This window comes from Cydia pomonella, chromosome 6, assembly GCF_033807575.1.
Source record: "Cydia pomonella isolate Wapato2018A chromosome 6, ilCydPomo1, whole genome shotgun sequence".
In the NCBI taxonomy this organism is placed as follows: Eukaryota; Metazoa; Arthropoda; class Insecta; order Lepidoptera; family Tortricidae; genus Cydia; species Cydia pomonella.
In genome coordinates, this window is record NC_084708.1 from 7,732,064 (window position 1) to 7,742,527 (window position 10,464).

A 10,464-nucleotide genomic window follows, 5' to 3' on the forward strand; every position below is an offset into this window, starting at 1 on the left:
AGCAAATAGGCTGTGTCAGACGGACAGACAGACAGACGCACGAGTGATCCTATAGGTTCCGTTTTTTCCTTTTGAGGTACGGAACCCTAAAAACGTACAAACTACTACAAACCGCTGCGAAGGTACTCCCTTATGCTTGTAATGTACATGATACTAATACCTCCCATTTAGCCTATTTTTACAGAATGGTAACTACGGAACCCTACACCTGAACATGGCCCGACATGCTCTTGGCTGATTTTTTTATATTCTATCGTCCCTAGAGCCAGCGCAATGAAGATAAAATGCAATGATTAACAATAGCCCAGCAGTGGGACGTATATAGGCTGAATTATTATTATTTTGAAAATAGGTCCCAAAAACTACTTCAAATAAAATTCAAAATAGTTTTCTTCAAAAAGTATTTAAATACAAAATTCTTATAAGTCACATCTCTGCTTGGTGTTCTCATCAGGTGCCGACGGCGGCATGTTGGGCGCGCGGCTGAAGTCCTGGATGGAAGCGCAGCTGGGGCGCGCCAAGAAGCGCAAGCAGAAGCAGCGGCTCCCCGCCACCACCGGTCCGCTGCCCCCGCCCCACCTCTCCTCCCCCGAGAGCGCCTACAGCACCGGCTACTCCACTGATGGCACGTCGCCCGGCGCGCCGCCCGCTACGCTCGCCGCTCCGCTTGTCGCCCCGCCGCCGCCGCCTGCGCCGCCCACTACACACCTTTACCATGAGCCAGCTAAGGTAAGTTTGCTGCTATCATATACCCATTTGTTTATAAAGTCTGTTTGAAATGATAGGGTTTATAAATGTATAATAATAAATATTATAGGGACATTATTACACAAAAAGTCCCACAGTAAGCCAAGAAGGCTTGTGCTGTGGGTACCCAGACAACGATGTATATTGTATATACAAATACATAGAAAACATCCATAACTCAGGAACAAATATCTGTGCTCATCACACAAATAAATGCCCTTACCGGGATTCGAACCCAGGACCATCGGCTTTATAGGCAGGGTCACCCACTAAGCCAGACCGGTCGTTGAGTTATTTTCATTCGTTTTATGGTTCAATGATACAAAAACTCGAAAATGCCTCTAAAATCGTTTTAGAATTAGCATCCGTAGGGCAGGGCTGATCAACGCATTACGATTTATTTTATAACATTGAATTTTCATTTCAAATCACATTTTTATAAATAGGTATTAGCGTGCCACATTCCTTCTATGTCACTGGAAATCGCAAAAAAACTACCTCATTTTCTACTCGTAAAGTGAAAATTAGGTTATGCAACGACAAATTATAAAATATTTATTCGCATAAATAATATCATGCAGGTCTTTGAGTGCAAGGATGCGAAAATATCAGGCAAATTGAAGCAGCCCAGCATGTGTAGCTCTTTGAAAACTTCATAAAACCGTACTCTCATCATAAAATCTCGCAATATTCAAAACATGGAAACAGCGCATAACTTGCTGAAAATGAAATAAATAAAATCCGGCCTGGAGTTACGGGTATTCGCATTGTGCTCACGTAGAACTAGCGAACAGGGATCTCTATTTATCTCGACTACTAACCGATTTTATTGCGAGAGACGATCCCGGCTCGAGAACTATAGGTACGTGTTGTCTGATAAAAGGACGGTACGTACTATAGGTATATGTATATATGTATAGTTCTAACAAGACCGAGAAATGTGCGATGGTTCAAAATTCAAATATGTAGTGAGCGAGAAAACGATTTTCCTATTGCTAAGGTTTAAGCAGTATAAAATATGAAACTTGTCTCGTAATGTAAGTCCCCGGGAGCTAATCTTAATGAGAGATTTATGAGATAACTTTCCTACTGGTAGTGTCCAATTAATTATTTCAAGGTGATATTAAACAGGTTTTAAAGACTTATAGATTCTACTGTGTATGCAATTATGATTTAACTAAGCTTAACATTCGTTCTGGTAATTTAACTATAATAAGGCTAAAAAAATATATCTGTAAGTAAGTATTTTATTCGGGCAAATTCCTCCGGACTTAGGTACACGAAATTTATCTACACAATACGGACATTTAGAAGGATTGACGCTAAAGTATCTACAGATTAATATTATTATAATCTATGGCCACATACATCTCGACCAAGTATAATTTAGAAGCTTTGTTTCGTCACGAGAGGACTGAAGTGCTTTCTTACCGGAAAAGACGTATATTTTCCGGGAAAAGGCTCTAAATAATAATGAAGCGCCCTTTTCTCGTGTTGTCGGATCCTTAAGCACGCACACACGTAAATTGGTCCTTTTTTGGCAAAGATAGATACTTGTATAAAATAAAGACTGTCATTATCTTAAAAATGTTGCGTTTTCATAATGATTGTACCTACATGGCGTCACCATGCGCAGCTAAGTGAGGTCTATAGAGTATTTTGTATACGGAAGCAAATGAATCATTTATCACAGTACCAATTTCTTGTTAGCTATTTGAAAAAGTTTAAATAGATGCTGCTGCGTTAGGCAGACATTAGACTTTAACCAGACTTATAAAACGTAGATCTAATGAAACGCTACAAATAAGATTATTATTATTAAGATAAGATCGAAAGTCTATAAATTAACTTGTGGCTGGTAAATGGAACCATTTTAATCAAAGTCCCTGACGCGAGTTTAATATAATGGAATAAATTGGCCCACACAAAGTTCGTGATTGCACATTTATAATAAGTTTACATTAAATCCCCGTTTTGCATTAATTGGGTTATAGTTCATACATATAGTTACTCTACTTCACTCGCTCGCTTTATATGCGGAGTACGCTTCGCGCAACTTCGTTAATTAAGTAGAGCAGATAAATTGACGAGGGTGGTCTTTCATCTAAGCCACACAAAGCCTCTTGGGCGGATATTTTCATTGCTTAACAAGCGTAAAGCGAACTATCACCAGTGTAAACGTCATCACGAGATCTATATAACTGTGTTAGCTCGGGGAGCTCATTACACTAGTCCGACAAGCCTTGCATTTGTAATAACAGCACCGAACGTCCATTATTTTAACACAGAATGATGTTACAGTTAAAGACCTAATACGCTTCTGATCTTCTTTTGTTCCTGTACCGTTTTGTGGGGGGAAAATGACTTGCCTAATTGATTGATTATCTTTGTTGGTGTCCGAACTTTTACGCGTTTCATTTTGCTCGTAGCGTGTACAAATTAAAGGATCAAACGTTGAACCCTCGTGTGATTAATTCAAGTCGTAAATTTTAACATATCTCCCTATTTTTTTTTAAATTAAGCCCCTGAGCGAGGTAATGAGTCGAGCATGCTGTGTTACTGGCATCGTCGTGTTTATATTCATTTGCGTTCAGGTTTTTTTTAATTTCGTATAAGTAATTTAGTTATAGTCGACTTGTTTATACGCTGACTAGGGGCGCAGGGGCGATGTATTATTATCTCGTATATAATTTACAAATTTTGATATATAACGGACGAGGATGCGATGTATACAAGAATCTATCAGATCAAATGACTAACGTAAAGGAGAATCGACATGGCTTATCTAAATAAAGAGCTCGTTTGTTGTAAAAAAATACTATTTAATCTAAAAATTTATAATACTATTTTACTAATGTAAAATTTGAGAAAAACATTTATTTGTAATATAATAATCAGTGCGAAAAATGGGAAATTCGGAACGAGTGGCGATAAATTAAAACACGACCGAAGGGTACCTGTTCGCACATGTATCGTACAACGTTTTACAGTACATATGACCCTTTAAATTTTCGAAATAGTTACATAATGTGCTAATTTACGCACTAGTGCAGAAAAGTAGCACCATATGTACTGAAAAACAATATTTTTACACTATGTATATCAATTGCGGCGGCTGGAGCAGCACCACACCGCCGCAACAATATAGTGAGCTCAGTGGTGCCTAGCGACATCTAGCGAGCGATCTTGTCGAGTTTTGACATACTATTTATTTTTTAATTAATTATCTTATTTTGTTTAGTGAGTGTGAGGTCAGTTTTTTTTTATTGAAATTAAACTTCTTTTTATGCTTCGATGTAAGAAGTACCTAATTAAAAATTAAACAATATCGAAAGTATTTAAATTTGGGTTTATAGTAGCTATTGCTTTGTACAAATTTAAAATATTATACATGTACTAAATTTCATACCAAATATTACGTAAATAATGCTAAAAGCGTGTTCTGATAGTTTTTATGGAATTCAAAATATTTATTTTTGCATAAAATAGACTATTTGAAATACCCTCACTATAATAATACAAAAACTGAAGGAATTGGCTTCACTTCAAAATGCTCATGGTGTGTATTACATTATTAATGAAAGATTATAACTTTATGAACGTAATCGACACTCTTACGTGTATAATCATTTAATTTTCAATGGATTAAAAGGTGTTAAAAAACCAGCCACTCAGACAGCGACAGTACCCCACGCCCCTCTCCGAAGAGAGAAGTGAACGATCATCGATGGCTGGTGACCAGACAGTCATCGCCTTTCTCACGCTCAGGGCACCGCGCCACATCTCATCTTCGTGGATGGGGTTAGCTCACGTATTGTGATAGCCTGGTGAAGAGCTTACTATAGAAATGATCCTATGAAGTAAGGTCTTGACTCAACAATTTCGAGCGGGGAGTGTCATGTTCTCAAGAAAAATCTTAACACCGCGAAGTAGGATTCTACGCGAACGGAACAGCGACATCTTCCATGAAATTCGGTAAACGTAAACGCGGCCACCACGTGGACTTTATATTTAGTTGGTGTGATGTCAGCACGCGCATGTGGCCTCGACTTGCCGATAATAATAGCTGATACTGTGTTTAAGCATTTATAAAAATATGGCGCACACAACAGAGCGTATGTACTATATATAGGTTACTCCTTGCACTTCTGTTTACGAAACGTGAGTTTTATAAACTGGTTCGGAACTTCGGACCCCTTCGTCAAAACAATTCTCTTTAAACATTTTTACAAAGAACTATTTTTATGATTATTTTTAATTGATATTTTAATTTACTGCTATATGTTAATACCTGAATAAATTACTTTATATGTACTATTAATATGTAGATACTGTTTTAGCCAAAGATAAGTAAATAAGTGAAGTTCTTTATTGCACCAACCAATAATATTACGTTTTACATATAAATAGCAAATTAAGAAAGAAAACTAACATAATGAATTTTTTTTTGTTTAAAATGCAACGAATTTAATACTAACCCCTGCTTCGTAATTTTCTATTTCTATAGTACCTATATCACTACATATATGTATTAAGTTTAGTTTGTAATATAATTGATGGGTACATAGTAATGCAGTAATTATTTAAAATAAACGTGAATTACAATATTTATTTTATTAAAATAATTTGATTTTTTCTCAAGTTGTTTCCATGTAAAAAAAGATTGTGATTTTAAATTTATAGGTGGGTAAACAACAGGCCTCAAATAGGTAGTTATTTGTTTTACAAGGGGCTAATATTGATACCCGAGCGAAAGATTACAAAATTAAAGTACGAACGTAGCGAGTGATTTGAAAAGTGGAATCTTGAGCGCTGTGAGGCTTTCAAGGCACGAGGTATGGAAGGTAGAGGCAAGGAACAGAAACTCCTTAGGCAGAATTGTTGCAAAAGTGTCCAGCTGTCAGCTATAAATAATAGTTCCAAATCTCTCCAGAGTAGCGCTAGAGTAGCTAAGAACCTTGGCGTTATTGACGGAGTGAAATGCGCTGTCTATGATTAGATTTTTTCTCAAGTATTCTAGGTATTGTAGCGCCACCTATTTATGGGTTTTGTCGGACACTTTTTGGTATATGGAGATTTTGTTCCTTGCTTCTACCTTCCGTGGCACGAAGGTTAACAAATTTTGACACCCATCGATCAAAAAAAAAATCATCTCAACGCGAGGAAAATACTAACCTTAAAACATCAAATCAAATCCAAATGAACGATATTGAATATATATCATTCAAAATCGTTATTTAAAAGTCAGTTCTACCTGGCAACATAAGGAAATAACTCAAAATTCTACTACGAATTATTTTGCCATCTCGTAATGTCATGTCATTAAAGGTTAGATTTGACAAATTTTCGCGTCATCGTGGATGACACGAACTACTTATATTTGTGATAATATTTTATATTGATTAAGTTGTTGATTTATTTAACTCATAATTGTTTTTGTATATTTTCACTTTAATATGTAAGTACTTACTGTTAATCTTCAATATAAGGTTCTAATTGTTCTATTGATGTAATTTAAGGTTTTTTGAACAATAATATATTGTTAAAACAATATTTTGATCGTATCGAAATAAAAAAGTGCCTAAAAAAATTGTTTAATCTGTTTAAGAATTATTTACTCAGTTGTAAGTGTTGGCGCCCCTTTATAAGTAACAAATACGTGTGTTAAGGCCTCTTAAACCTACTCTTCCTTAATTAGTAAATGAACAACAATAGTTTTTATTTTATTAAAATCGAAATTATAAGAAATTCTAATAGTTTAATTTAACCTAATGAGAAGATGGACATGCATGTCCACATGAGAGTGTATATGGTATGTGTGTTTTTAGTCCAAAAATATTTTGAATTAATTTCTCTGTATCATAATAACTCTTACATTTAAGCCAGTAATTACTGGCTTAAATGTAAGAGTTATTATGATGTTATTATGATGAAATTATAATTAAAAAAAAAATTACATTCATAAAATGGTTAGTGATATATATTTTTAGTGCTTAATTAAGAGGGAAGAATAGCTTTTTGAATCTAAAGAAGTAACGATAATTTTTCTATGAAATTCCATTTCGGGAGAAAACGGTTTTCACTAACTAAATCTTAACAAATCACTTTGAATTTGATGTCGATTGCTTCAGCATAATATATTCTAGGTTTATAGGTTTCGCTTTAAAAAAAATGATTTTGTTTTAAACTTTTGAAAAAAAAAAAGGAAAACCTATTAACCCAGTTTTTCATTGTGTATGTTTAGAAGTGGAGAAATGTTTTCTCCTTTTGTATGGACGATCACGTGGTATATTTCCCTCTTAAGATATTGTATAATTTGTACCTAAACATTAAAATAAATAAAAACAATCAAAACCTAAGTTTTATGAAAAACAAAGCTACATTAAGTACATTATTTTATTTGTGGTTTTTATGTGCAATATACGTGTATAACAAAATTAAATCGCACGAGATTTCAATTACAATTATGAATTTGTAGCGTGTCGAATATACAGATATGTACATTATATGTAGTTACATAGAGAAGTATTTCTGCTACTAAAAATCGGCCAAGTGCGAGTCGGACTCGCACAGGAAGGGTTCCGTACCATTAACTATAAAAACGGTCACCCATCCAAGCACTGACCACGCCCGACGTCGCTTAACTTCGGTGATTGGATGAGAACCTCTAGATTGGAAATAAATATTAATATTTAGTTTTTAGTATTTGTTGTTGTTGTTGTTTGTTGTACGGCAACAGAAATACATAATCTGTAGAAATTTCAATTGGCTAACTATCACAGGTAATGAGATACAGCCTGGAGACAGACGGACGGACAGACGGACGGACGGACAGCGGAGTCTCAGTAATAGGGTTCCGTTTGACCCTTTGGGTACGGAACCATAAAAATGGTTTAGGCGCATAATGACCCACTCACACAATGTCTCTTTCAGCTGCTTTCAGTAAATTAATGTCTACTTAGTGAATAAAATAGTGGTTGATTTTAAGAGTGAGTGAAACCCCTAACTTTAAAAAAAAACATTTCCAGCGTCGATCGAGCGTGGGAGTCCGGCGCCCGGTGCCCGAGCCGCCCGTGGTGTGCATGACCCCGTCTCCCCGGCCTCGCTGTCGGATCCGCACCAACCCCTGGCTGGGGGCTACGTCTCCCAACCCCCGACGGCGACCCCCGCACCTTCTACATCAGCAATCGCTCCAGTGCCCGCAGCAGACGCCTCAGTTACACCACGCGCCATACTCTTTGGACTCCCATCCTGTTAAGTTTAGTAACAGGTGGGTTGCATCACATTCCCTTGTTGGAGCTAAGTTCGTCAAACTGTAGATTTTAGGGATCGAAATAAGTAAATGTTATTTTAGTTAACAAAACTTAGATTGCTTTAGCCAACGGAGAAACCGTTCCTGGTAGACGGAGAAACATTTATGGTTGGCCAAATGAGTTTGATAAATTCTGAGTTTTTATACAACCCTATATGCTTAGCGCATACGGGCGCTGGTCTTAATAAGGCATTATATATTTAACACATTACAACATGCGTATAGGTATTAAGTATTTAATGACATAACTCTCGATGAAGGATTATGTCGCAAAGGATTACTTAACCTCGAACAGTTCAACGTCCTTCTTAAAGAAGCCCTACTCTAACTTGTATTCGAGGCAACCATTAGAGTATAAGACTAAGCTGATCGATTTGTGTCAGTGGCCCCTGTGCATAATACTTATGTCATTGGTAACAAAAGTATTAAAAAAATATGCCACTAAGCATTACAAAAACGGTTTTTAGATTTAACCTCAAAACAGTTATCAAATACTTCGACTGTCATATCTATTACCCACTGGGTCTTCCAATCTCAACCACAAGACGTATCACAGCACATCTCGTATAACAAGATCTTGTGCCCATTTCAGGTCACCGCACCTGTCGCCCCACTTGTCACCACAACCTCGCTCTCCGTACTACCGCGAGGGAGCGAGTAGCGACGAGGAATGCAGGAGGGGCATGCGCACGAGGGGGAGAGAGACGGCTATACTGTCGGATGCTGATATAGATTCTGATGGGGATACAGGGCTGGATGGAGGGGATGAGGACGAACCCGATGAGACTGCTTCGCCGGGACGAAGACGGGCGAGGAGGAGGCGGCCGCCACGACGACCGCCGCGATCAGCTGGTGAGTGACATATACATTAATTACTAATCGCCCTAATCGGATATAAATTCTGAAGCTGAATGGAGGGGAGGTGATGAGGTATATTGCAAAGGTGGGAAAACAGCGGGCGAGAGTGCTGAGTGTATAGCATACTGCAAAATTTAATGAACACATTATGAATGAATTTATGGGTACATACACGTATAAACCGACTAGTTGTGACTGACTATATGCAAGTGGGTAGCCCAACACTAACTTCGATGTGAGAATGGGAACAGAATTCCTATGAAGAACCATGGGATACTTACATGTAAAGCTTATTGTACCTAATCCTGAAGCCTAAAGGCGAAACATTATGAAGACGATTGAAGGAAGCGTTTTGATAAGAACAAATGCATTACAATTCATCATTTCGTGAGCATTTACTAAGGTAAACCCAAGAACTGAAAACTAACATAGTAGGTAAGGCAAGGTTGGCTCAAACAAACACTTGTATGGAATCCTGATACTGTTTGTCGTGCCTCGAGCAAATAAACCATTTTCATCTTAGCCTTACCTTACCTAATATATGTATTGATTTATTGTTTATGCTATTTCAGGAGCAACACCTCCACGAGCTCGACGCCGGCACGCTCCATCAGCGCCACCGGTCCGCGAGCGCGACCCGCTATTGGAGGCCGATCGCGAGGCCGAACGCAAGTACCGCGAGCTTATCCGCGAGGCCGAGAAACTGCTAGTGACCGTATCGCGGGCTCCGCTCGAGCCACCGCACAATCCTAGAGTTCGTGAGCTTAGGGCTACGGAAGTGAGTAAAATAGTTAAGTAAACTATCAGTATCGTTGGCCCTACTGGCTGGAGACTAACCGGGTAGCCGAACTCAACTGTGAGCAGTCAACATGACACGAGGCCGAGAAGTTGCTAACCACTGTGTCGCGTGCTCCGCTCCAGCCACCGCATAATCCTAGAGTTCGTGAGCTTAGGGCTACGGAGGTAAGGTAACAAATAATTAGGGAAACGTCTCGTGCTCGAGAAGTGTTGCCAATGCCACCTGCTGCTGGAAGTTGAAGGTGTCAAAGATGGGGAATAGCAACTACATAATATGTAATAAGTACAAGCTCTCTTGCAGACCGCAAGGCTGCTGATTTCTGTTACGACGACGAGGCCCTGAGAGTCCGAGCCGAGTGTAAACATAACTTAGTAAACTATAAAACTGCAAGTTGTATACGCGAGATCCTATTATTAGCCATGGGTTGTCAGCGACGCTTAGGTTACCGCACCATCTCATTTGGGTGGGACTCATCTTAGTTAAATAACCTTATGAAAACACCCATTTTTATAAATCTTTACGGTCGGTTTAATCATGCTACCTGGAATGCTGGAAACTTCATCTTTTTTATCAATTTGAACGTCACTTCCTTACTGCCTAATGTTGCCTATGCAAAACATAGCTGCAATCCATAATTCCAACAACATTTAAGTTGATGCATATTGGCGTTATTGTACAGACAAGTCTTACTTAACATATCACGTCAAATTAAAAATTCATTTGTGTATGTGATCCATACTAATCACAA

The 10,464-nt window shown here is 38.0% G+C and overlaps 1 protein-coding gene and 1 non-coding gene across 2 annotated transcripts in view; one reads left to right on the forward strand and one right to left on the reverse strand.

Annotated features, from left to right (window-relative positions):
* Positions 1 to 9,742, forward strand: part of LOC133518844 (serine/arginine repetitive matrix protein 1-like) — a 39,596-nt gene extending 29,854 nt beyond the window's left edge. The window contains exons 2-5 of the mRNA XM_061852586.1: positions 455 to 729; positions 7,776 to 8,017; positions 8,652 to 8,911; positions 9,490 to 9,742. Of these exons, the coding sequence (XP_061708570.1) occupies positions 469 to 729; positions 7,776 to 8,017; positions 8,652 to 8,911; positions 9,490 to 9,716 (990 nt within the window). The 5' untranslated portion in view covers positions 455 to 468 and the 3' untranslated portion in view covers positions 9,717 to 9,742. The remainder of the gene's footprint in view (positions 1 to 454; positions 730 to 7,775; positions 8,018 to 8,651; positions 8,912 to 9,489) is intronic.
* LOC133519386 (small nucleolar RNA U3) lies at positions 4,414 to 4,617 on the reverse strand. Its single transcript, XR_009799627.1, has one exon. It is a non-coding gene; the product is annotated as a small nucleolar RNA U3 (small nucleolar RNA).
* Positions 9,743 to 10,464: the final 722 nt, after the last annotated feature.